General features: G+C 50.7%; 1 protein-coding gene across 2 annotated transcripts in view; it reads right to left on the bottom strand.

The window, feature by feature from the left end:
• CPNE5 (copine 5) overlaps positions 1 to 27,722 on the bottom strand; it is a 91,434-nt gene that overhangs the window by 25,970 nt on the left and 37,742 nt on the right. The window contains exons 4-11 of one of the 2 annotated variants that reach the window (XM_060109866.1): positions 24,186 to 24,289; positions 22,698 to 22,737; positions 22,407 to 22,483; positions 20,571 to 20,630; positions 18,414 to 18,464; positions 18,065 to 18,128; positions 5,720 to 5,823; positions 651 to 755 (exon numbers count right to left, since the gene is read on the bottom strand). In XM_060109866.1, coding sequence (XP_059965849.1) covers positions 651 to 755; positions 5,720 to 5,823; positions 18,065 to 18,128; positions 18,414 to 18,464; positions 20,571 to 20,630; positions 22,407 to 22,483; positions 22,698 to 22,737; positions 24,186 to 24,289 — 605 coding nt within the window. The remainder of the gene's footprint in view (positions 1 to 650; positions 756 to 5,719; positions 5,824 to 18,064; positions 18,129 to 18,413; positions 18,465 to 20,570; positions 20,631 to 22,406; positions 22,484 to 22,697; positions 22,738 to 24,185; positions 24,290 to 27,722) is intronic. The other variant, XM_060109867.1, reaches the window with a different exon arrangement.

Raw genomic sequence — 27,722 nt, 5'->3', positions numbered from 1 at the left:
CTCAGACAGGTCAAAGTTTGCTCAGGTTGAGAGTGCTTTTTTCATCACAGGGCCAGGATTGGAAACTAGGTATCTGGTATCTATACTCAACAATCTACACTCAAACAATGGTGGGGTGTATTATGAGTAGGCTTTGTAGCGTCAAAAAATTCCATGAGCTGTTTGCACTGCATCCCTCACCCCCATTTATGGCAACTCATCTGGCAGCACATATCCTGGGATCCTCACTCCCCAGAGTCTCAGCCAGGAGTTGGGGCTGCCGGGGACCAGGTCACCTCTACATGCATCTAGAGCCGCCATCTGGCCCCCACCTGCCCCTCACTGGGCACAATGAAAAGACCAGCTACTAAGCTCCAGGCAGGGAGCCCAACACCCACCAGGGCTCCTCTGAAATCCTTGGTACCTCCCATCCCCCCAACCTGGGAGGGCTTCCACCAATGGGAACGTCAGACTGGGAGGAAAAAAGGCGGGGTGTGGTGAGGGAAGGGCAGGGAGCCAGAGGGATCCCCAGTTCCACCCTGTGCAGGGCCACGAGCACGCAGCTCCAGGAGGCTCTGATCGGATCGCTCGTACTGATGGGATGGCCCTCATCAACGTGACCGTGCCACCCGCACCTGTGCTTGGGGACAGGGGACATTTTCTCATCTCACCGATCATAGTCCCCGTTGCAGAGGGCTCTCACAGGAATGGAGAAAGTTTGCCAGACTGGGTTTAGGGTGTTCTTCATGACCTCAGTCTTGTGGCAGATGGTGAACCTGGCAAAGAAGAGAGGGATGTCTGTCAGTCCTGACTCCAAGGGAGGCAGAATTCAGATCACCAGAGGGGCTGGCTTGTTAATCTCTGCAGTTGCCAGACAGTAGAAACAATGGCTTCGTGAGGTGATGAGCTGCCTGTCACTAGCAGCATCCAGGCAGAAGCTAGACAGCCATTCCTTTTTTTTTTTTTTTTTTGCAGTACGCGGGCATCTCACTGTTGTGGCCTCTCCCGTTGCGGAGCGCAGGCTCAGCGGCCATGGCTCACGGGCCCAGCCGCTCCGCGGCATGTGGGATCTTCCCAGACCGGGGCACGAACCCGTGTCCCCTGCATCGGCAGGCGGACTCTCAACCACTGCGCCACCAGGGAAGCCCCATTCCTTTTTTTTTTTTTATCTTTGTATAAACTTCAGTTTATTTTATTTTATTTTATTTTCTTAACATTTTTATTGGAGTATAATTGCTTTACAATGGTGTGTTAGTTTCTGCTGTATAACAAAGTGAATCAGCTATACATATACATATATCCCCATATCTCCTCCCTCTTGCACCTCCCTCCCACCCTCCCTATCCCACCCCTCTAGGTGGTCACAAAGCACCCAGCTGATCTCCCTGTGCTATGCAGCTGCTTCCCACTAGCTATCTATTTTACGTTCGATAGTGTATGTATGTCCATGTCACTCTCTCACTTTGTCACAGCTTACCCTTCCCCCTCCCTGTGTCCTCAAGTCCATTCTCTACATCTGCGTCTTTATTCCTAGACAGCCATTTCTTGATAACACTACAGAAAGCATTCCTGCACCAGGTAGGAGTGTCAGGAGATGTGGTTCTGGCCCCCGTTCTCTGTGTGACCTTGAGCAAGGTTGTCCCCCTCTCGGCCTCTATTTCCTTGCCTATAAACCCAGGGAGTTGGCCACTATTAGACTTTCTTCATCTGAGATCCATGGAAGGATCTGGGAATGGGCTTTAGGGGTCTGTGAACCCTTGAAATCGTCAGTGGAACTGGGTGCCTGAGTTTCATGTGCGTGCTGTTCCCCTGTCTGAAGGACTCTCTCCCAAATTTCCATGTTAACGGCTCACCTCCTCCCTTCCTTCAGGTTTTGCTCAACTGTCATCTCTTTGACATGAGCACCCGCCCTGAGAACCATTATCTAAAATTTATAGCCCCCTGGTCCCCTGACTCTGAGATCTCCTAGTCCCTTTCCATACTGCTTTTTCCATCCCATCTGTTACCATTTGACATTTGACATGGTCTACCTTTCTCCTTATTTCTTTCATAGTCTGTCACTAAAATGTAAGCTCCATAAGGGCAAGGGTTTGTCTTCCTTGTTCACTGGTATATCTCTAGTGCCCAGAATAGCACCTGGCACTTAGTAAGGTGAATGTAATATTTTTTTCAGAATGAACTAATGAATAAATGTATTTCTCAGAGGAGAGTTTCCATAGCTCTCGCTGGCATTTCAAGCCAGTGAAATTAAAGCCCCTGGCTTAGATGATCTCTAAGACCCTTTCAGCTCTTGTAGTCTGAATCCATGAGCTTGCTTTGCAAACTAAAAGTGCAGAATTGGCTTAATCCCAGCTGGGCCCCAATCCAGCGCCCCTGCCCACTCCCCATGCCGTGCCTGACTGGCCCCGCCCTGGAAGCCTGCCCTGCCACGTGGAGGGGCAGCTGGAAGCCAGAGTGGAGCTCAGGGCAGGGGCTGTCCCCATGAGATTTCCCAGCATCCACCCCAGCTACCTCCTGGCTTGGAAAGGTCATCCAGGAAGGTGCCTGGGCCCCGCCCATACCCACACAGCCTGTGCCATTTCTTCCCTGGCAATTTTCAAGTCAAAATGTCATTCCTGTCACCATGGCTCAGCGTTTCTCTTCTGTGCTCCTTCTCGCCCACCCACTGGAGTGTGAGGTACATGTGGGAGACCTCCCCACACACTCCAGAGCTGGTGATGGGGACAGGAATGGGGACAGGGAAAGGAGGGGCCACAGCTGCCCATGGCTGGGGCAGTAGGTCTGGCAGGAAGAGGAGCCTGGACTGGGGGAGGGGGCAGGAGGGAGAATCAGGAGGAGCAACTGGTGGTGAAGGGAGGGAGGTTCGCACCCTGCAGAAGCCCTAACCTCCCACCTGGAACAGGCGCACAGACCTGCTGTGGACCCTCCCCGTCTCCCCACCTCTTTGGAACGACTGTCTTCTCTAGCTCCTCTCGCTTGCCAGCCAAACTGCCTGACCAAGTCTTCTAAGCTATTAGCCTCATTTCCCCCCTAGGTCTTTCTTCCTGAGCCCTGTGTGGTCTGTTTTCTGCTTCAGACTCTTGCCTGAAACCACTTTCTTTAAACTCCCCCAAGGCCCCCCACCCCTTTGCCATCACTAAATCCACAGGCCCCTCGATCCCCTGATGTACTTGCCGTGGGGGACGAGGCCCTAGTGTGGAAATGGTCCCTGCAGTCATCTCCCAGCTCAACTCAATTCATTTCAACACACACTCGGGACGTGGCCGTGGGGTGGGGGTGTGAACCAACGGGGTCAGACAGAATATGGGCTCCGGCCCCAGGACCACTACCTCCAGCTGTGCAGCCCTGGGCAAGTGACTGAGCTTCCCAAAGAACCGTAACTAACGCTGCCAGACCCTGTTCTAATAACCCGAATTAGCTCATTTAATCCTCACGGCTTCCCTGGGAGGGAGGTGTTATGATTCTCCCCATCACACACACCAAGAAACTGAACCGCAGAGGGTAGGGCCCCACTGTCCAGAATGGTAGCCACTAGCCTCACGTGGCTATTTACATTTAAATTAACTAAAATGAAATGACATAAAGAATTCAGTTCCTCTGTCACACTAGTCCCTTTCAAGGGCTCAGCAGCCATACGTGGCTGATGGCGACCATAAGGGACAGTGAGATACAGAACATCTCCACCATCACATAAAGTTCCATTCAGTTAGACACTTGCCTAAAATTACAGAGTTAATGATTGGCAGCGACTGGCCGAGCCTGGCTCTCCATCACCACATTCTTGCTCCCAGACCAGTGATTCTGATTGAGGAAGACAAGGTATGTGCAGTGCCAGGAGCATGGGTGCTCTGTGGATGCTTCCTGCCCTTTTCCCTCCTGGCGTGGCATTTCACTCCCTGTGGTCCCTCTGGATCGGTTTCCCCAGCTGCCCTTGGTGACCCCTCACCCCAGACAGATCCAGCCCATGCTTCAAGTGAAACTCGCCCCCAAATAAACCCCCATCGCCTGCCCCATCTGACCAGCTCCTTTGCCATTTTCAACAGTCTGGGTTCCCTGCAGCTCGTCTGCCAGGGAGGGGGCGGTGGGCGGTCCCCACCCAAGTTCCTCAGAGCCAGGTCTTGCCCTGCCCTTTTGCCCATGTCCTCCTCTCCCTGCCTCCTCCCCTGCATTTCCACAGCTCGCCTGGCGCAGCACCTCCCACCTGTTCACCGCGTCAGTCACGAGTCTCTCCCTCTCCCCCGCCCCCTCCCCACCCAACCTACACACCGCTCTGCTAGAATAATCATTGGCAAACACTCTGCAACATGTCCATCTCCTGTTCCACAACCCAGATCCCTCCCTCCTGCTGGCCAGTCAGCCCTCGCCGCTGAGACGGGCCCTGGGGCAGCCCCTGCCCTCCTTTCTGGAGGGGACTTGCATGGACATTTCCATGGGCGCCCAGAACATTACTCAGACCTTTTCCTCCCTCCCTCAATCAAGTCAAAGTCAACAAGAATTATTTAAAGAAATTCTGCTAAGAGTCCTACGGTGAGACAAAAGATCCTTTTGTTATGCAAATCATCGTACCTAATTTCCCTTGTTTTGTACCTTAGTTTAAAAATCAGTTTTCCCTTCGACTGAAACATACCTCCTCCCTGCTGCTGCCCTGCCTCCCAACACACACACACACACACACACACACACACACACACACACCCAGAATTTCAGATTCTAGGGGACTTAGCGAGGCCTCCCTGCCCTCTGTTCAGGGCACACTTGCTTTGCACACACTGTTTCTCCAGCCTGTTATTCTTCCCTGCTCCTCCCCCCACCCCCAAACCCCAAACCCCCGTGGACCCATTTTTTCCCTCTCCTTCAAAACCTTCTTCCTAGTTCCCTTCTCCAGCAGCGTTTCTCTAATTAACCTCCCTGGCCCCGTCGCTTCCTCATTCTGCAGAATCCCAGCTAAGCAGCTGCAGCCTTCCAGAGCTGTGGTGCTTAGAGACCATGGAGACCACCTAATCTAACCAGATCATTTTACTGATGAGAAAACAGGCCCAGAGAGGGGGCATACTTGTCTAGGGTCACAGAGTGAGTTGGAAAAGAGGCTTACGTCCCAAGACCCTCAACCTAGAACCTGTCCCTCTGTGTACATCACTGACTTCCTACATTGCCCAACGAGTTGTGTGTCTTTCCATCATATTGTGGGTGGCTTCCAGATTAGGGAGAGGAGAGAAGGAAATGGAGGCTTCAAAGATGGGAGGGATTTTGAATGAAGCCTGGGGGAAAGGGGTCCAGATTTGCCAGGCTGAGTAGGAAGTAGTGGGGGGAATATGTGTAGTGGGGTGTTAGGAAGGCTGTGGGTGAGTGAGGACAAGGCTTAGAGATGTGGACTGATGCATGTGGAAGAAGGAATGGACTATCAGAGGGGCCCCTCATTCCTGCCCTAGCCCTGTTTTTGCCCGCTCCCTCCATCTCTGACATGCCCAGTGCCAGCCATTTAGTAATGACCCTCAGAATGGCACTGTGGGCTTGCAGTCTGCCCCTTATCCCCCACCAGCCCCATCTGTGCGGCCAGGGTACTACCTTGGAGCCCCTGACTTCCACCCAGAGCCCCTGCCCTCTCTAGAGCAGGGGCCTCAGGGCAGCAGCAGGAGGAGATGGTCCAAGCCACCCCCGCCCGGCAAGTCACCACGGTCCATCCCTCCCCACAAAGCCCATGCCCCGAGAAGTGGGGGGGAAGCATTGCCGGAGAACTCACGTTCCGTCCTCGTTGCTTCTGTAGAACACCAAGAAGGGGTCAGACTTCCCAAAGAAATCCTTCTTGTCCAGCTTGTTGGCACAGAACTGCATTGTGGCGACATCCTGGTGGGAAGGAGGGAGAAGAGGGGTGTGAGGCACAGAAGGCTGGAGGGGGGCCCTGTCCCTATGGGGACACGGCCCCAGGGCCTGGGGATTCTGGGCCCCAAGCCAGTTAGAAAGGAGAGCAGCTCACACTGCCCCGCACCACGTGCCAGGCCCTGAGCTAACACTTTGGAGGGTCTCATTTCATCTTCAAACAACCCCACCCGGCAGGTCTGGAGGAGCAAGCCGGGCAGTGAAGCAGGTGGATTCTGGAGCCGGCTGACCCAGTTTGAATCCTGGCTCTACCACTTTGTAGCTGTGTGACCAGGCCAGGGAGGTAACCTCTCAGAGCCTCAGTTTCCCCTCTGTAACATGGGTCTGATTGCAGTACACACTTCAAAGGGCTGTGGTGAGGGCTGAATGAGATCAAGTGTGCGAAGTCTGGAGCAGAGTGCAGGCAGGCACATCACCCACTCGGTCAAGGTTCATGCACGAGGTATCATCACTATTGTACTGAGCGGCTCAGAGAGAGGTGCAATGACTAACTCAAGCCACTCTGAGCTTGGTCACCTAACCCCAAGCCCTAACCCCAAGCCCTCGCTGGCCACATCGCCTCATTCCCTTACAGGACTGTATGGTTCCTAGAGGACATTCAAGTTTAAGTATCACTTTCACATGCACTGACTCACAAGAGGCTCATCTAACTCTGAGGTAGCTAGAGCTGGACCATGACCCCCCCATTTTACAGCTGAGGAGCCTAAAGCTCAGAGCAGGGAGCAACCCCTACAAGTTTATCAAACAGAGCCCTGGGTTTCTGACTCCCCTGACTAGTTCACGGCTTTGGCTGACCCAGACCTAACACTCAACCCAAGAGCATAAGGAATGTACCAGGCCTAGTGAGAATCGGTTGATCTCTCCTCTCACACGGCTCCTAGCCCCTCAGCTCGCTGCACCCAGCTGGGCACTGGGCAGAGATGCCCCCATGTCCTCCTCTTTGCCCATCCCCGTGTTGTCTCTTCAACCTGAAAGCTCTGCATCCTGACAAAACAGCTGTCAACTGGCCAGAGCTCAAGGCTCTGTCAATAGTCCCTGGGGCCTGGCCTGGCCCTTGAGGGAAGCAAGGCAGGAAGCAAGCCACCCAGCTCTCTCATGCTGCCCGCTTCCTCTCAGTGGCGAAGAGGGTCTCTGGAGATCAGTGTCCTACAGCCCAGTGAGGACCAAAATGGTGGCAGGGATGAAGATGCAACCTCTCACAGCTTGAAGGACATGGTCAAAGGTTGGGGCAGTGGGTACAATATAATGGTTAAGAATATGGTCTCTGGAGCCAGGCTGCCTGCTTCCATTCCATCCCCTTACTAGCTGTGTGACCTAGGGCAAGTTACTCACCCTCTCTGTGCTCAGTTTCCTCATCTGTAAAATGGGGGTACAGGCAAGGCCTACCTCATAGGCTTGTGAGGATAAAATGAGTTAATTGAGTACAGCGCTGAGAACAGTATATTGCACACACTAAGTACTGTGTGTGTACAAGTTATGATGATTTGGATATTTCTCCCCTCCCCCCACCCACTGTGTATGGTCTCTGTCCCTGCCCCACTCCCACCTCTACCACCTCATATGCCTTCCCTCAAGGACATCTGACAACAGCAAACAGAGCATCCCTCCATTCACTTGCTCATTCATTCATTCAACAAACATGTATTAGATACCATCTGTGTGGGCCTGTCACTGAACTCAGTGTTTTACAGCCTTATCATATTTAGCCCTCAAAATCCTTTGTTACTTTTTACAAATGAGGACGCTGGGGGTTGGAGAAGCTAGGTAACCTGCCCAAGATCACCAGCTGGCAACTGGTGGAGCAGAAATTCAACATGTATGAACTCAACATAATTTCAAAGTCATGCCTCTTCCAGCACAGAGCACACTATAGTTCACAAGGCCTGCTTCCCTGTATCTTTAGAGTCGCTGATTTCTTCTGACTCGGGTCAGGGCTGGACTCGGGTTAGCCTGGGCTGAGAGGGTCTCCTGAAGGGAGGCCCTGAGGGGCAGTGCTGGGGCACAGTGGCCAGCACACGGAGGTGCCCAGGTAATGATGGCTTTTTTTTTTTTTTTTTTTGCGGTACGCAGGCCTCTCACTGTTGTGGCCTCTCCCATTGCGGAGCACAGGCTCTGGACGCGCAGGCCCAGCGGCCATGGCTCACGGGCCCAGCCGCTCCGCGGCATGTGGGATCCTCCCGGACCGGGGCACGAACCCGTGTCCCCTGCATCGGCAGGCGGACTCTCAACCACTGCGCCACCAGGAAAGCCCGGTACTGATGGCTTTTATCATGTCCCTCAGCATCACCCACCTGAGAGGGACAAGGAGGCCGGATTGGGGGCTTCCAAGGCCTAGAAGCCCCAGGAATCTGAGAGCCTCCTGAGAAATCTAGGACTTCAGACCTGGAATAGAGAATGGCTGATTTATCGAGCACTTACTCAATGCCAGGTGCTGTGTTAAGCCTTCTCTTTACATACATTATTTCACTAAATCCTCATTATAACAGTATGAAGTAACTCCTCTAGTCTCCCCAGTTTACAGATGAGGAAACTGAGGTTTTTAGAGGTCATCCAAGATCACACAGTGGTGGCAACAAAGGCAGTTAGACTTCAGGGGTTTCCCTCACACCCTCCCAGAAAGATCTCTAGCCTTCTAAGTCCATCCCCAGCAGTCACTATCTTTCCCCGGGAGAAAGTCCCAATCCCATCTCATGCTGGATGGAGGGAGCACTTCAAATGCCTCCCTGGGGAGTTCCATCCCAAGGCCTAGAAAGAGGAGGAAGCCTAGGACCTGGTAGGCTCCTCCCGGCACTGGCTATATAATCTGTGGGACCCACTAAAAGGGAAAATGTGAGGTCCTTTGTTCAAAGAGTATTAAGAGATTTCAAGACTGTAACAGCAGAGCATTAAACCAAGAGCAGATCCTGTGTGACTGAACAGATCACATGCCCATAAAGTGGGCCCTGGCTCCTCCCCATGGATGGAACCAGCAGCATCAGAAAACAGACCAGACTTTGCTGAGTAGGAGCCCCAGCAAGGAATGCAAAGCTCTGAGTTCTAGTTTGTCCCAGCAGTTCTTCAAGCCCTCTGAGCCTGTTTCCTCATCTATAAAGTGATGCACTGGACAGGATGATCATCACTGTCCTTTTCAGCTGGGCAGTTTAGGTTTTGGTGCTGATGCCACAGGGAGCATACTGGGAAAGGGGCGACATCTGGGGAAGGCTGGTGCTCAGGGGACAGTCTGGGAATCCAGGATCCCTCCAGCCTCCCCAGGCATAGCTTGGTGGTTATCACAGTGACCTCTCCCACATTTGGAGGTCACCTGTGTGACACCTTCACCTGAATGAATACAGGCAAGCCGCACATGACACCTATACTGGTTGACTACAAAATACACACATATATTTGAAACAACCAAAACAGATGCTGCAAAATCCAGAGGCAAAGCTCTTATTTTTCCTTCCTAGGAGAACCCCTGCGGGCCCTGCAAGATCAGGGAGGGGAGTAGGAATATCAGAAAAATATTAATGCAGAACTTAATAGACCCTAACTTCCAGGACTATTTAGTGCTCCACTGGGAGGGCCATGGTCCCAGCACAGCACCTGCCAGACAGAACTGTACAAAGGAGCCACAGACACCTGGTTGGAACCCCAGCTCTGCCATCTACTAGCTGAGCAGCCTGGGGCAAGCAATTTAACCGAAGTCTTGGTATTCTCCTCTTGAAAAATGGAGTAATAATGCCCGCTGTGAGACTGTTGGGAAGACCAAGGGAGATGATATATGTTAAGTACCAGTCCACAGTGCCCAGCATAGAACAGCTAAAAGAATAGAAGCCAACACTCGCCGAGTGCCATCTACTCCCGGGCTGACCCATATGGAATTGCCAATGTTCAACTTGTGTTTATCTACGATAACTACAATCGTTATTCCCATTTTAAAGCTGAGGAGACTGAGGCACAGAGAAGTTAATACCCTTTCCTGAAGCTACAAAGCTTAGTAAGAGGAGAAGCTTGGATTGAAACAAGACAGTCTGGCTCCAAAGATTAATAACTGAGATTCAAAATGATGACCCCGAATCATCAAGATAAGTTTAATTATGTTCTGTAGCCTCAGTTTGAGAAGTCAGAGAATTGTGAAATCCATTTTAGAAAAGTCTCCTCTATGCAAGCTAGCTAAAAAAAAAAAAAAGACTGACTCTGAAATTCATCTAACTGGTAACATCCGCCAGTGAGCCACATCTCATTCCCCGACCCCACCCCCATGGCAAATATGTGGGAGGCATTGCTGGGAGCTTATTTTGTTCTTCAACCTGATCTGCCTTCCCTAACGCCACCCAGACCCAGAAACATTCGCCAAAAGCCCATTATGATAAACTGTACGGGGCCATTGCCAAATCCGTGGGCATAAGACAGAACTTCAGAGAGCTTTCTAGGCTATAACCAAGGCAAGCTTCCTCCCTAATGGGTGTGTGGCCCATGGGGAGCCCATGAGACAAGGAGCATGGAGCTGCTTGGGGACTTGCTTTTGAAGGTGCCTCTGGGTTATGTCAATAGTCCTATTTACTATGCTTCAACTGTTCCCCTTAAATAAGGGTTAATGAATGAATCAACCCTTGATATACATGTGACCCCAGGAAGAGGCTAGGGAAGAGGCAATAAAATGCACTGGACCAGCAGGATTAGGGAGCAGCAAATTCTGGCTGAGGGTCAGAGGTCCTGCTGTTTGACATTCTCAGCCTGAGAGTGGGGCTTTCTGAACACATGATATGCCTTTCCCAAACCAGAAGCATCTCTGGAATCAACTGCAGAGATGATAAAACAGCTCCCGCAATATATAATTTTCTGCAATTTCTGCCTTTTCACCCTATCTTTTAAAAAAACATATTAAGTTCTTCTAAAACAGCAGGATTGCCTCAATTTGCATCTTTCCGCATGTTAATCAGGCTGCTTGGGAGATCACAGCAGCCTTTCTCTCTGGGATGGTGGCCTGGGCCACTCTAGCATGTTAGGCCTCCCTGACCCAGGAGGTCAGCAAGTGGGCTGAAGGTTGGGAGAGGGTAGCAACACCCCGGGGTGGGGGGGTTGGAGAATAGAAGGCTGTTCTGACTTGGGTCTTGCTGGCAGCCCCCAGGATCAGAGCAAGGATAAGGCAAGTGCACAATTTAAGGGACTCCAAAAATCTCAATAATCAAAGATTTTAACGAGATTTTTTTTTAAGATTTTTTTGATGTGGACCATTTTTAAAGTCTTTATTGAATTTGTTACAATATTGCTTCCGTTTTATGTTTTGGTGTTTTGGCCGCAAGCCATGTGGGATCTTAGCTCCCCCACCAGGGATCGAACTTGCACCCCCTGCATTGGAAGGTGAAGTCTCAAACACTGGACTGCCAGGGAAGTCCCTAATGGGATATTTAAAAAAATCAAAATCAATGCAAAAATCCATGATACATAAAATATCAAAAATCTGAATAAAGCCATTTTACAGATGAAGAAACTGAGGCACAGAGAGGTCAAGTAACCTGTCCAGGGTCACATAGCTCGTAAGCAATGGCATTTGGTCTGGATCCAGAGCCCACGTTCTTAATCACTTTGCCCTACTGCTCACACGCTGTACCCTAAGAAGCACTTTTAAATAGATGGTGGAACCGTGGTGACATTTACTGTCTCCTCTTTAATATTTGCTGCACTTTCCAAATTTCCTGGAATTAGTACATTGCCTTTTTTAGTCTGAAAAAAGAAGACATTGATTAAAAAGAAAAAACCTATATGGGAAAAGGATCCGAAAAAGAATGGATATATGTATATGTATCACTGAATCACTTTGTCGTACACCTGAAACTAACACAATATTGTAAATCAACTATACTCCAATATAAAATGAAAATTAAATTAAAAAATAAAAAGAATCATTAGCCACAACTCTGAAATTTAGCATTCCAGTAGGGAGAAACACAACTCAGAGCTGGGGGTGATTCTGTGACCAGTGACCTTCAGAAGGGCTTCTGCATTCACAGAGGGGCCCAGAGCCCCAGCCTGCCTGGGGTGTAGGCATTCAGGGATAGAAGCAAAGACTCCATAGGCTAGAGTTTATTCTAATGCAGATGGTGAGTACTGAAGTTGGTCTAGGAGGCTAGGCCTGTTGCTACACATTGACGGGAATAACCACCTTGAGTTCAAGCTGGTTTTTCTCTCCTGTCTTAATGACTGACTTCTCAAGCAATCCAATCAGTTGTGTAACTGTTGATTTGGTCATTCAGAGGCTGAATACTCCAGATTGACCGTTTTTCCTCCTGCTCACTGAGGCTGTGTGTCTGGCATACTAACCAAAATCCATCAACTAAAGTTCAAAGAAAAATGGAACAATTCAGCTATGAGGATGTTCACTGCAGTATTAATTATACTGTTTCCTTTAAGAGAATAGCTTTAATAAATTATGGCTCATCCATAAACAGAAAAATGATATACAGCTATTAAAAATGTCTTCCAAGAATATCTAGTGACATGGGAAAATAAATCTGGTTACCATATTCTACTAATTATAAGAAAAAACTATATATTTGTACGCCCAGAAAAAAAGCCTTGGAGGAAATGCATCAAAATTTCACAGTGATTATCTCTTGTTGATGTTTCTATTCTTTGTATTTTCCAACTGTCTGTTAGAAACATGTTATTTTTCTAGCATCAGGAAAAATGTTTTTGTTTTGTTTTCTTACATCTTTTTTTTTTTTTTTTTTTTTTGCGGTACACGGGCCTCTCACTGATGGGGCCTCTCCCGTTGCGGAGCACAGGCTCCGGACACGCAGGCTCAGCGGCCATGGCTCACGGGCCCAGCCGCTCCGCGGCATGTGGGATCCTCCCAGACCGGGGCACGAACCCATGTCCCCTGCATCGGCAGGCAGACTCTCAACGGCTGCGCCACCAGGGAAGCCCCATTCTGTGTTTTTTTTTTAACCAGAAGATAATTTCTAAGACGAAAACATTACAAATTAACTTTTTTAAAAGGTGATGTCTGGATCCTGATAATTTATCATGAAGGACACTTACACCCCTGCTGTCCACACACACATTTTTCCCAAACATCAACCTGCATATTCTGACACTCAGAAAACCTTCACCACTTCCCCCCATTTCACCTTACCTCTTTCTTCCTATCTTTCTCCCTCCCTCCCAGGACTCTTCCTAAGCCTCCCATATAGAGACACTGGGCTCTCTCTGAAGTTTGTCTTTAGAACAATGAGAGTTCTGACTTTAACAGGATTCAAAGCTAAGCTCCCCGGCCACAAGGTCCCACACAATCTGGCCCCCACACTCACCCACACCCTTACCTCTCTGATGTCACTCATCACTCTTCTCCTGCTCCTGGGCCTTTGCAAGAGCTAATCTCTTTGCCTGGATCCATCTCCCCCCAGGTAGCTGCAAGGGCTCACTGCCTCACCTGTATGTATTTCGGAATAGTGTATAGTATATCCATGAATTTTCCTTCAGGATACTAAAGAGTGCTATAAAATATTTGTTATAAAAAAGAGGCAGGGGGCTTCCCTGGTGGCACAGTGGTTGAGAGTCCGCCTGCTGATGCAGGGGACGCGGGTTCGTGTCCCGGTCCGGGAAGATCCCACATGCCGCGTAGCGGCTGGGCCCGTGAGCCATGGCAGCTGAGCCTGCGCATCCGGAGCCTGTGCTCTGCAACGGGAGAGGCCACAACAGTGAGAGGCCCGCGTACCGCAAAAAAAAAAAAAAAAAAAAAAAAGAGGCAGGGTGGCTTCCCTGGTGGCGCAGTGGTTAAGAATCCTCCTGCCAATGCAGGGGACACGGGTTCGTGCCCCGGTCCGGGAAGATGCCGTGGAGCGGCTAGGCCCGTGAGCCACAACTACTGAGCCGGCGCGTCTGGAACCTGTGCTCTGCAACGGGAGAGGCCGCGACAGTGAGAGGCCCGCGCACCGCGATGAAGATTGGCCCCCACTCGCCGCAACTGGAGAAAGCCCTTGCACAGAAACAAAGACCCAACACAGCCAAAAATAAATAAATAAATAAATTTATTTAAAAAAAAAAAAAAAGAAGAAGCAGGGTTGAGGGCCACTGCTGTACTGTGATTGCTGGTTGGCAATTTCTGTCTCTCTCTCATACTAAATTGGAAACTCTGGGAGGGCATGAACTGAGCCAAAGCATATCTGATGAAATGAAATGAATGAATACAGGAGCAGGCTGGTGATACCTAAAAGGGGCGGGGGAGGGGCAGCTGCAGTGTGAAGCTTTGACTCCCTTGGCTTGTGAGAGGTGAGCCACACTTTTCCCAGTGTGTACAGGGACCTGACTGGGAGGCAGTGAGAATGTGCATCCAGCCAGGATCCTCTGGCTCCAGAGCAAGGCTGGTCTGGGTGGCTGGGCTGGCAGCCCTAAGGGTAGCTAAGAGTCTGGGGAGGGGAAGGCAAGGAGCTATCTGCTCCCTGCACCCGCAACACCCCACTGCCTCTCTCCAGAAGCCCAGCCACTCACCATGCCTGCTAAAGGCTACTGGCCTGACAAAGACCACAAAGCCCACAGCTGTTCCATGTACCATGAAGACTCGGGACATCCCTGGGTGAGGGAAAGACTCCCTGAACCAAGGCTTGGGCTAGAATCCTTCAATCTTAGGCAGGTCACTTCAACCTCTCTGCAACTGTGCACTGGGTTACTCATACCTACCCAGCCCTGAGCCCCATGGTGACAATCAAATAGACTGTTAACATGAGAGTCTTGGTCAACTGTGAGGACTATGCAAATACTGCTCAGTATTACACGGAAAAATCATTGTTTTACTGATGAGCATAATGAACTCTTTGGTCATTCAGGGCCCCTTCAGGAGATTAACTCGTCGTTGTCAACATCAAGTATTACTGAATAATATTTTGGATCAAATTCGGATTGTTGGAACTTTCTTGGTATTTAAATTCCAGATGAGAAGGGTTTTTCTATAACCCATCAAAGCACGCTGGTGACCCGCTGGAGTCTACTCTAATCTTTTGCTGGTCCCTGCCCGCCCACACCATCCCCATGGATGAAGGGAGGGTTTGTCTGCTTTGGCAGAATATATCCATTTGAGCAGGAAGCCCTGCTCTGGTGAAAAACCATCTCTCAGACTCCACCCTCTTCCTTTGATCCTCCTACTGAATGCTGGAATGACAGAAGCAAAGCCGTTCAGATGTAATTATTTTAATTCAGCCAGATGCTGGGAATTAGTCTCTTTTCCTTGCAAGTATTCTAGGGAAAGACAGAACTCAGCCAAAGACGCCCCAAAAGAAAAGGAGCTGACTATATCAAGAGGAAGGGAGGGAGCCCCCCCAACCCCCACTTGCTCTGAAACAGCTTAAATCAAAGAAACTGCTGTCATCCCTGGATGAAGGAGGGGAAGGGAGGAGTGGGGAAGGAGGAGGAGGAGGCACAGCCTAAGTGGTATTAAACCCAGACTGTTTACCAATCCTGGAAAACTAGACGAATAACAGCACCCAGCATTGTCTAGAGCTTTAGAATTTCCAAAGCACTTTCACTTACATTACTTTATTTAATTATAAACTAGGGAGGAAGTCACCGACTGAGTTATAAGCATGGGGGCAAACTGAATCTAGGCTTCAGGGAATTCAGATTCAACCTTTCCCAGACACCCACTAGGAGCCCAGCCCCTGCTAGGCACAGTCACCTTCACGATCTCCTTTAATCCTCACAGCCACCCTATCAGCCCCAGCATACATGTGGGGAAACTGAGGCTCAGGAAGCTTGGACAGAAGCTCTAGTCTATGCATCAGCTGCATTCTCTCCCTTGTTGGGACTCTAACAGCGTTGAGGTCGCCAGCATATATAGGCATAGGAGTTTTCATCATCACCTGCTACTAAACATTGGTTTGTGCTTCCTGTTCATTCAATCACAGATTCACAAAAGAATCCCTGTGATCACCTACTGCACGTCACGCCCTCTGCTGGGTGTATACGAGGGGGAGGTTTAGTCTTGTGGTCAAGTTCCTCCAGACCCACTGAGGTAAACAGACAAGTAGAGAAACCAGATTGAGCAATTGTGTTTGGGATGGTTTGGTCATTGTTATACTGCCCTGTCCTAACAGTTCTGTGTCTTATTCTCCAACTGGAAGCCCCTGAAAGCAGAGTTTGGGACACTACAGCCTAGTCATTAAAGACCCTGGCTCTAGGACCAGACTGCCTGGGCTCACATCTCTTCTACTCAGTGGCTGTGTGACCTTGGGCAGGTCCCTTAACCTCTCTGTAAAATGAGGACCATAATACATCAGATATTATAATACATCATTCTACGGACTACATATTATAATACATCAGATAAATAAACTGATACTATATACCACTTAGCACAGTGTGTGTCTCAGAATAATCGCTCAATTAATATTGGCTAACAATTTATACGTCCATACATACCAGTAGTTCTCAAAGTATGGACCAGGCACACCCAAGGGAGTCCACGAGGCCAAAGCTATTTTCATAATAATGCTGATAAGACATGGAGTTTTCTAGAAGTTATCCAACAATGATATCATAACAGATTGACTGCAGAAGCTGATATGAAAATCCAGCTCTTCCATTAAGCCAGACGTTAAAGCAATTTTTTTTAATATAAAGCAAAGCACTCTTCTCAATAAATGACTTTTATTTTGGAAAATATACTTATTTTTCAAAAAAGATGTTACTTCTGTTAACCTATAATGGGTTAAACTATTGTTATTTTTAAATGAATTAATACATAATTTAAATTTCTTTTTTTTTTTTTGGCAGCACTGTGCCGCCACATGTGGGATCTCAGTTCCCCAACCAGGGATTGAACCTGCGCCCCCTACAGTGGAAGCGCGGAGTCTTAACCACTGGACTGCCAGGGAAGTCCCTCAATTTTTTTGTTTGTTTGTTTGTTTGCAGTACGTGGGCCTCTCACTGTTGTGGCCTCTCCCGTTGTGGAGCACAGGCTCCGGACACGCAGGCTCAGCGGCCATGGCTCACGGGCCCAGCCGCTCCGTGGCATGTGGGATCTTCCCGGACCGGGGCACGAACCTGTGTCCCCTGCATCGGCAGGCGGACTCTCAACCACTGCGCCACCAGGGAAGCCCAAGTCCCTAAATTTTAATTTCTAATATGGTAAATACTGATAGCTAATGGATACACTAGTTATACTGCCTTCCCAGGAACGTCAGAAAATGCTGTTTCTCCTCATCCCTCCCAGGCCCTCTAATCTGAGCTGGATCCAGCCCCACAGGAAGCTGAGTTCCCAGGTTACCCCAGAATTGGTCTTGTGCTCACACTGTCACTGTCTCCTCCTTTTCTCCTTATGACACTCTACGTTCTCACCTGTGGCTCCTAATTAACCTAAGGGGCATGCAAGCCTGGGTAGTTTAGGGGAATAAGCCTGGGTTTCAGAATCAGGCTGACCTGGATTAGAACCCTGGCTCTACCACTTATTGTCCTTGAACAGGTGATTAGCCTCTCTGAACCTCACTTTCCTCATCCATAAAATGGGAATAACAATGGTTACCCTACCTCTTAGGATTGTTGTCAGAAGTAAAATGGCCAGACATTGACAGAGAGAAACGATCATCATTACTGCATTTTATCAACATTATTAGCTATTGGGTCCCCTGAGCCCCTTCTTGGGTGCTCGGCTACCTGCCAGCTGTCCCCATCTCCTTCTTTTCCACAGTCCCACAGAAGAAGCAAAACCAAGGGCTGCCTAGGATTGCAGACTCTGGCTTCCCAACACACACACACACACACACACACACACACACACACATGCACATACCACATGCTCTCTCTCCCTCAGCCCCATGCAGGGGTGTCACCCTACTCCAGAGCTAAAAGTGAAAAATGACAACTAAATACCAAGCGCCCAGGCTCCAAGAAAAGGCCCCTCTGTTGCCAGTGTCAGTGCCAAGGCAGTCTTGGCTCAAGGACAAGTGAGCAGTGGCCATGATGGGGAGTGGACCAGGGCTCCCAGCCCAGCTCTGCTGCTGACTGTGGGCGAGTTTCCTCCTGTCTCTGGGCCTCAGCTCAGCTGTAAAAATGGAAGACACCTTCTAGCTCTGATGTTGTGGACTTCTACGACAGCCAGGTCAGACTGAGGAGCCCTGTCTTCCCCCAGTCCCTCCAACGACACACAACGGTCACAGAGAGGCCAGCTTGCTCTCTGTCACTGCTTCATCCCCACCCCCACCAGGTCCTGTCCTGGAGTCCCTCTGCCACTCACCCTGCAGTTGCTGAGCTCCTCAGCAGACAGGATGATGGTGCCACATTTCTTCCCTGGGACACCACTGGGAGAGGAGAAGATGAAAGAATGGAAAGTCAGACAAAGACAGAGCCGCAAGCCTGAACTCTCCCTGAATCAGCCCTCTTCATCCTCCTCCCGCCCCCCCCAACCATCCAGCAGATCTGCCCCAAAGCCCCTAAGAAGACACAGTCTCCTGTGGCCTAGGGCACTGCTTCCTGGGCCAGGCCCCCAGGCCTGGAGCTGCCCCGCCCCCTGCTCCCCAAAAGCCCGCCAAGAAGGGTACTGTCTGCAGTGAAAGTCCTAGAATTGGAAAAGCATCCAGACTCACCCGGAGGCTTCCAGACCAGTGGTCCTCAAACTTTCCATCCAAAGACCACTTCTGTGGGCAAAAGACCTCGTGGGCTAGCCACCCCACCCTGCACCCAGCTGATCCCCAGAGTCCTGGAACATTCCAGCTCTGAGCCACTCTGATTCATCGTAGGTGGGAGAGCAGTAAGAGGGGGTAAAGCAGGAGGACTGGTATACTCTTGGTGGCAGCTTGCCGAGTCCTCTCCCATGGCTCCCTCCTCTTAAACTTCTTGGCTGGGGTCTCTCTGGGGGAGAGAGATCCCGGCCAACCATGTGCCTCCTCTGTGAGGGAGGCAACCAGGACATGAAGTCAACCCACCCAGAGAATCCCCTCTAGGAGGGCAATTCCCAGGGTGGAGCTCTACCCAGGCGATCTGCACTACCTCTTCCTTTGATCAGGAGGGCCCCCTCCCCCAGGCACCAGCCCATCCCACTTCGATTGTTTAGGACTAACCCAGGGGGGTCCCAGTGCAGCCAGGGGCCACTGGGAGGGAGAAGAAAATGGCATGTTGTCCAGTAGCTGTGTGACTTTGGGCTCACTACTACACCTCTCTGAGTCTCAGTTTCCTGGCCCATAAAATGGGTGTAATTGGAGCATCCATTTTACTAACTAATATGCACACACACAGTGCCTGGCACAGAGAAGGCCCTCAAGAGCACCATTTCTCTCCCTGCCCGGTTTCCTTTACAATTGTGCAAAGCTGATAAAATCCAGCCCCACACTTGGGCCAGCCTCAGGGCCACCAGCATGTTGACTGTGGATCACATTTTGAGAACCATTGATGGAGCTCTCCCCAGGGCCAGCTCTTAAAGGGAGAGGTTCTCAAACAGGGGAGGCATGGGAGCCGGCCCTGAAGGCTGATGAGATAGCCCAAATCTCTCCAAATCAGGTGAGCAGAGCAGGGGCTGCATCTCGAGGTTCCCCTGCCATAGGCAGGTGGCGGTGCCTGACAGCTTGTCCCCCTACACTTGGGCAGCTGAGCTGAGTAACCCAAAGCCCCTCCCTACCTCCCCCGCCCCCCAATCTGGCCCTCCTTGCTAGTAAAGATTGATTTGCTTGACCAGGGAGATAGAATCCTCACACCAGCCTCCTCTGTCCAATGGTTCTCCATCTGCTCCTCTCTTTGCCTCTTAGCCCCTCTTCTATTTCCAATTTTTCCTTCCACGCTCTCAAGCCCCAATCTGCTCCCACCTGCTCGCTCGGCCTCTCTCTCTCTCTCCCTCCCTCCCTCCCTCCCTCCCTCTGGTCTTTCTTGCTCTCCCTTTCTGTTTCTCTCTCTGACTCCTGCTCCCTCTCCAATTGCTGCTTCTCTACTCTTCTTATAAATTAGCATCCATATACTTCCTGGGCTGTGAGCATCCCTGGGTCCCCTGAAGGCCTCTTTCCCACATCCCGCTAGTCTGGTGGCCAATCCAGCTGCTGGGACCCCAACTTCTAGGAGCCCTCTGCAAAGGCCAGTGGAGCTTTGCTTACTCTGGTCCCCCAAGCAGATGCTCCCTACCCTGGCTCCCCCACCCCCTGCCAGGTGAGAACCCTTTCTCCAACCAGGAGGGGAAAGGGAAAGAGTGGGAGGGTCTTGGTTGCCATATCTGCGTGAGGCCAGCCAAAAGCAGACGTTCAGGGTGGGGGCTGGAGGAACAAGGCCAGCCCGCCACTGCTGGTAAGCAAATGCAGAGAGTAAGGATTTAGCGGAACCTACTCTGTGAGCAGGCTGACGTCCAGCAGTGGAAGCAATGGAGAAGAAGACGGGGAGGAGATGAAGAGAAGAGAGGGGAAGGGTGAGAGGAGGTGGGAGGTGGAAGAAAACTGGCCGGGGGAGAGGAAGGGAAGGAAGAGTGCCCAGCCCCTGCTGATTCCCAGAAACAGCCCCTACCTCTAAGCCCCACCTTGCTCCCTGAAGTCCTATGAGCCACTGGGGCTGGGGATGCTGGAGCTCTAGCCTGGACGGGGGGGAGGGCCAGCTGTGGAGTGGCCCAAAGTGCCACTTTAGGAGGGACCCAGGACCCTCTCTGTGTCCCTGACCAGGGCTGAAGGCACAGTGGTAGGAGCAGGGACTGGGCCAGGACTCTGAGGCCCCCTCTGCAGAGCTGGCTGAATGTCTGAGGACTCCAGGGCTAGAGATGTCTGGTGGCCTACCCGTTGGATACAGCTGGCATGGGTTTGCCTGTCCTGGAATTCAGGCTGAATGCTCCTATTCTGTGGAGAGAGAGAGAGCAGGTCATGAGCTGAGTATCCCCATCCTGAGAGGCCAGAGCACTTGGCATCTAGATTCTTGGAGACAGGTTTCTGTTCTGGGTCAAACATCAAAACAGGACCAAGAGCCACAGGCCAGAGGAAGGAGAGGTCTTCTTCCCAAACCTTGTCGTGAAGCCCTGGGCAGCTCCACCCCAGGGGTTCTCAAAGTGTGGTCCCCAGGCAAGCAGCATCACAGCCCCTAGAAATGTGTTAGAAATGTAAATTCTCAGGTCCTTGCCCAGACCTGGGGTTGGAGCCCAGTAGTCTGTACTAAACAAGCCCTCCAGATGATGCTGATGCCTGCTACAGTTTGAGAACCTCTGCTTTACCTCTTTGAGCCTCAGTGTTCGGGCTGTGAAATGGGGAGATTGCTGAGATAATCACATGAGGCCATGGAGACAAAAGACTGTCTGGTTCAGAACAGATGCCCAATGAAAGGGAGCCATTCATAGGTCTAGCCTGGGAGACAACTAGACTTAGACACATGAAAACTACATGTGTCTTCAGTGGGGAGAGTAGATCCCCCTCCTTCACCAATACCCAGCATCTCGACATTTTAGATCCCGCTTACCCTTTAAGGCTCCTCCCACTAGCCATCCCCTATCCCAAGTCTTCCTTGATCCCTGTTGAAGGTGTGTCCCTTCACCAAAGGAGGGTCAGGGGACAGCACAGACCCAAATAACTCATGTGCATTTGATCTAGGTAGTGGGGAGCTGACAGGGGCCGACACAAACTCACTCCCGGGACCCCAAACTCTATAAACTTCAGAGCCCCCAAACATAAGTTTACTCCCTGTTCTCAATAAATGGTAGCTATTTATCACTATTTTCTGTGAACCCAGAGGAAGAGACGTTTGGGGGGACAGTGAGGCATTTCTGGGGACCCTGAAGTTACCACACATTTACTGGGGGTCAGAGACAAGGGCCTGGGAGAGAGACCACCCCCCACACACACACACACAATAACACATTCTGCAGTTATTGATCACGGTGAGGGGACAGCATCCAGTGTGAACTTGGCAGAAGCAAGTGGGGGGCTTTTCTGCCCACCCTGCCCTATGACCTGGACACTTATCCTAGTGTGCAGGCCTCTCTTGCCTGGGCCCTACTCCTGGGGCTTCCTGAAACAGGGACAAGAGAGGTCACCCCATCACCTGGCCAACCTGGCTTGTCCCTGAAGCCACCCTCACGCTCCACTGTGACAAGACTTGGGACTCCACATCCCAGAGCCTGCTCAGTGTAATAGTCTTCCCCTAAAAGCACTTAAAACCCTATGATGCAAGGGCAGGGTGGGATAGGGAGGGCCTCACCATGCCCAGCTCTGGCCTCACAAGGTATGAACAATCTGAGGAATACTCTTTGTGAGTAGATTCCTGGGTTCAAATCCCAGCTTTTCTACTTCCTAGCTGTGTGGCCTTGGGCAAATCAATTTCCCTCTCTGGGCTTCAGTTTCTTTCCCTGTACAATGATGGGGTGGGGTGTGGGAGTGGGTAGATAGTATCTCGGGCCATGCTAAGGAACATGGGGTTCTAATAACTGAGCCAGGGTCCCTCCAAGATAACTGGGTTAAAGGCCCTGCAAGGGCAAGGCCCACGAGGTCTCCTTATTTCCAATTGTCTGTTATGACTGGCTGACTGCTTTGCCCCTCCCCTGAGCCAGCCCTCAGCAAGGATGAACAGGAAGTTGGCCCATCACTGAGGAAGCAAACCAGACAGGTCCCACTCCCCTGAACACTTACGTGAGGGACTTCTCCAGGCGGCTCCCAGGGGACCCCACAATCTCTCCAAGGGTGCAGAAGGCCTGGCCCAGAAAATCCTGCACATCCAGGGTACAGAAAAGACCACTGTCACCCACTCTGCTCACAGCCATCCCACCTCCTCCATCACCCCACCCCTGGAAGTATGAGGGCTCTGAAATGACAGGATGCAGCATCAGACACATTCTGTGTCACAGTGAAGCCCAAGGCCAACTCAGAGTTTGGCATTTAAGAGACTTTCAGAATTGCTGGGCAGGCACTGGCAGAACTCACGTGTTTGGATAAATCAGGACTCTTGGAGTCAACATCATATCTGCAGGGAACAGAGAGATGGTGAAGGCAGCTGGGGCATCCTGCCCCAAATTGCCTGGCTTCTTGAGCTGAGCCAGGACCCCTGCTCCCCCAAAACCAGGCACCAACACAGTGGATATTTCTGGGAGTAATAGCAGGGAGATGCAAATGGGAGCCTGTCTAGTCTGTCTCTTGATCTGGGTGGTAAATGGATATCAAAATGCATCATTGGGGTAGCGCTGTTAAGAGTTGGGCACTTCACTGTATATAAGTTATACCTCGTTAAAAATTGAAAAAATAAAATAAACTTGCTCTGCCACCCTGGCTGGTTCACAGATACCCGAGCCGCCCTGCTCTTCACTGACTGTTCTCCCATCTTCCCAGCTAAGGCTCAGCTGCCCTTGGACTTCAGTACCTTGCCTTTGACCTTCCCTGATTGTTCCCTTTTGCCCAGGCCTGCCCAACCTGCCCTCAGGCCTGAGCACTCAGGAAAGAGGGAGGCATGAATACCTGTACCTCAGCCCGCCACAGGCAGCTGATCCTGCAGCTGGGCACCTCTCTTCACCTGGGGCTGGCTCACCCACAGCCTCACCTGCAGCCCTTCCCTCCTGCATTCCGCCTCTACTCACACTGGCCATCTCTGCAGCCAGTCATTCTAGGTACAGACAACTCCTACTGAGGGGCAGTCATCATTGTGCCAGTCCCCTTCCCTGAGCACTTTCTCTCTCCAAAGTGTCACCAGGTGACTTCCCTACAATGGGCTGCATTGACTCCTCTGGGCCTCAAGTCCTCCTAAGTCATTTCCTTTCACTGCATTTTTTTCCTTTGCTCTCTCAGGTGCCAACCCCTTTTCTTCCCCACTCAGTCCACAATTCTCTAGGGCACAGTCCTTTCTAATCACCCTAGACCCTGAAAAAACAACAAAACACCACTCCTCCACCTGCTCATCAGACTAAAACCCCACCATCATCCTTAACCTCAGGAGAGGGGCACTCTGCATCTTTGTGATAAACACACAGATGCTTTGAGCCCCATCAGCCAAGTTACCTCTGCAGGAGGGGAAACTGGAGGGGACCCTCTCCCAGAACAAGCTTTGACAGAGGGAGAGGTCAATGGGGAGCTGGGGGGAAAAGGGCTCCCCAGAATTAGAGCTGGGTTGCGCCAAGATCTTCCCTCAACACCCCCCACCCCGGAATCAGGTAACTTGCCCAGCACCCTCCCACACTGAGACAAACGGGGGGGGGTGCCTTTGTTCCCCCTCCCCACCTCCTTTCCACCTCCTGATGAAGGTGGGGCTGGATTCAGCTAATTGTCACTTTTATCCTAGGCCAACCCTGGGTTCCTCTACTATCACAGCTCCCCCCTACCTTCCCTCGTGAGGAAACTCCCACCCCACTACAGGTCCTGTAGCCCCACCTCCCATCCATGGTTCCTTCCCCAGCTCCATCCTCAGCACGATCTTCTACTTACAGGTCAAAACGGAGGTTCTGCTTCTCCTCGAAGAAGTAATCCACGATGAATTTGCGCACAAAGTCGGGATTGAGTGTGTTGTCAATGACTTCAGTGCGTCCGAACTACAAGAGGAGATGAGGCGTGGATCTCATGGCCAGGCTGGTGGAACAGGGGAGCACTGGGCTCGGAGCCCCTCAGTCCTGAACCCGGTAATGATGGAAGCCATGCCTCTCCCAGCTCCTGCCCCCACCCCCCCATCAAGGGGAGAGCTCCCACATCTAACAGTGGAAGCCGTCCACCTATGGCTCCAATCTCCATTGTCACTTTATTCTCCCTTTCTCTATATAGGTTCCTCTCAAGTGAGATGGTTTTGATACCTGGATACCTGAGCAGGCCTTTCACTTGCTCACCTCACTGCCTTTGCCTCCACCTGGCCTCCCCTTCTCAGCCAATGGCACATCCTCCACTCCTTCAAGGTCCGTTGCTAATGCCACCTCCTCCAGGAAAACTTCCTGATTCCTCCACCCAGAGAATTACTTCTCTCTGAGCCACCACTGAACTTGTGCCACCTCTATGACCACCTTCCTTCTCTGACTGATTCCGCATTAGGTGTGTATTGATTTGATGCCCCAATTGTAAATGCAAGGCAGAGACAGGGACTGTGGGATCTTTTAAGGTCCCATCTCGTGGTATTCATGCCCTTGTGTAATCCCCTCCCCTTGAATGTGGGCTGGAGCTAGTGACTCACTTCTAATGAAGACTGGACTAGAGCACAAGTCACTTCCAAGGTTATGTTATAAATGACTATGGCTTCCGTCTTAGGCTCCCTCTCTCTCTTGCTTGCTCACTTTGATGAAGCCACATGCCATGACATGAGCTGCCCTATGGAGAGGCCCATGTGGCAAAGAACCAAGGCTATCAGCCAACCCACCCCTGAGAATCTAAATCTTACCAAAGACCACTGAGTGAACTTAGAAGTGGATCCTGCCCCAGCTGAACCTTGAGAAGACTGAGGCCCTGGCCAACACCTTGACTACAGCCTTGTGAGAGACCCTGACATAAGGGATTCCACAGAGCTACACCCAGATCCATGACCCTGTTGTTTAAGTGGTAAGCTGTGGGCCAATCTGTTACTCAGCAATGCATAACTAATTCAGAGACTTAACTTTCTTGGTAACCCCTGCAACATATACACTAGAGTTTGGCACACACTGGACACTCAATAATTAAATCCCATTAAACTCCCTGAATGACTTAAAGTAAGTCACTCCCCATTTCTGGGCATGAGAATTACTTAAAGGGTTTGTTAAAACATAGATTGGGGGCCTCCCTGGTGGCGCAAGTGGTTGAGAGTCCGCCTGCCGATGCAGGGGATACGGGTTCGTGCCCCGGTCTGGGAGGATCCCATGTGCCGCGGAGCGGCTGGGCCCGTGAGCCATGGCCGCTGAGCCTGCGCGTCCGGAGCCTGCGCGTCCGGAGCCTGTGCTCTGCAACGGGGGAGGCCACAACAGTGAGAGGCCCGCATACCGCAAAAAAAAAAAAAAAAAAAAAAAAAAAAAAAAAAAAAAACATAGATTGTAGGTTCTGATTCAGTGGGTTTAGGATGAGGGCTAAGAATCTGTACTTCCTTTTTTTTTTTAATAAATTTATTTATTTTATTTATTTATTTTTGGCAGCGTTGGGTCTTCGTTGCTGCGCGCAGGTTTTCTCTAGTTGCGGCGAGCGGGGGCCACTCTTTGTTGTGGTGTGCAGGTCTCTCATCACGGAGGCCTCTCTTGTTGCGGAGCACGAGGTTTTCAGTAGCTGTGGCACGCGGCTCAGCAGCTGCGGCACACGGTCTCAGTTGCTCCATGGCATGTGGGATCCTCCCAGACCAGGGCTCGAACCCATGTCCCCTGCACCAGCAGGCGGATTCTTAACCACTGCGCCACCAGAGAAGCCCAGAATCTGTACTTCTAAAAATGCAGGTGACACTGATGTTGCTGGTGCAGGGACCTCCCTTGGAGAACCACTGGGCTAGACTGTGGTCCACAGGGCTGGGAGCTCCCAGGAGCCTTCCCATGTCATGGAGGGGGGGCAGTGTGGGCACTGTTCCGGGCTACCAGTTCCATCAAAGCAGCTCTTTTACGTCTTCAATCCACTAGATATTTTTGGTGAGATTTTATTTTTAAAAAGGGACATGGGTCTAAAAGATAAAGTGCAAAAGCACTGTACACTCCATGATGGTAGGGCATGACATTCCCCAAACTAAACAAGATAGGCAGACAAAATGAAAATATTTTAAATAGGTTGTCAATCATTCTTAACATGTTTCCAGTTGTCTGGGACATAGCTAGGTGTCCCCTTCTCCCCTGAAGTAAGTTAGAAACCTGCAAAGAGAACCTCCCACCCAGGGCATTGTGGGGTCATCTGGGGAGCACTAGATTTGGCACCTTCCTGCCCTCAGGCCCACAGCGAATCAGTCTCTCATTCTCATCAATTCCATCAGCTAAATCTCTCCCCTCTCCCTGCCTCCTCTGCCTTGGCCTTGGTCTGGACTCTTCATTTTCTTGCCTCAATCACTGCAATAGCCACCTCCTGGCAGGTACCCCAGGTAGGCCAATCGCTAATGCTTAAGGACTCAGCCCCCCGGAAGTCCAGCTCTCTAACTCCCACCCCTTCCCTTGCACTCCCATAATCCTCCTCATATCCCTATGGCTGCACTCATCACAAGACCTAATAATGATCTACTCTTTCCATCCCACTAGACTGAGCTTCTCAAGCAATGGGTGGGGGGGGGGGGGATCCAAGTTTTCCTCATCTTTGCAGTTCAGGACCTGACACAGTGTTTAACAGAGTCACAGGCTCACAGTCCCACATGATTATAGCACCAGCAGCTGCAGTAAACACTTCACACCGTATTACCTTATTTAATCCTTTTATGGCAGTCTTCCCTATTTTATGGATGAGAAAATGAAAGCACCGAAAAGCCAAGTAATTTGTCCAGGGTCACATGGCTAACAATTGCTGACTTCAAGGCGCAACCCAGGCATTCTGGCTCACATTCTCTAAGCCATGTTGCCCTACATATAAGGTCCTGAGGGCAAGGACAGCAGAAGCCCACTGCTCCCAGTGACTGGTATACAGTAGGTACTCATTGTTGAATGAAGTAAGGTTGAATGAGGAAATCGATGAGAGGGTCTGAGTCCCAACTTCATCACAAGCTGATTGTGTGACTTGATCGGAGACTTTCAAAGCCTCAGTTTCCTCATCAGAAGATGGAGAATAATACTCGTTCTGCTTGCTTCTTAGAGTTATCCAATTCAATTCAATTATGAATTCAACAGTTTTTAAGCACTTATAAAGTAGGCCAGGCAGTGTGGTGGGTGCTGAGTTACAAACATAAATAGAACACGAATCCTGTACTTAAGGACTTCTCTATCATAGGTGGGACAACTCAAACACAAATAACTACAATACAGTGTGACAACACTGTTAACAGAGCTATATACAAAGGTCTAAGGCAGGGTGCTCCCCCCTAGCTGAGGAAGTGTGAAAGTTATTAAAATGTACAAA

Source organism: Mesoplodon densirostris, chromosome 10 (assembly GCF_025265405.1).
Source record: "Mesoplodon densirostris isolate mMesDen1 chromosome 10, mMesDen1 primary haplotype, whole genome shotgun sequence".
In the NCBI taxonomy this organism is placed as follows: domain Eukaryota; kingdom Metazoa; phylum Chordata; class Mammalia; order Artiodactyla; family Ziphiidae; genus Mesoplodon; species Mesoplodon densirostris.
Note: the sequence above shows the minus strand (reverse complement) of the source record. Positions and strands in the feature narration are given on the sequence as shown.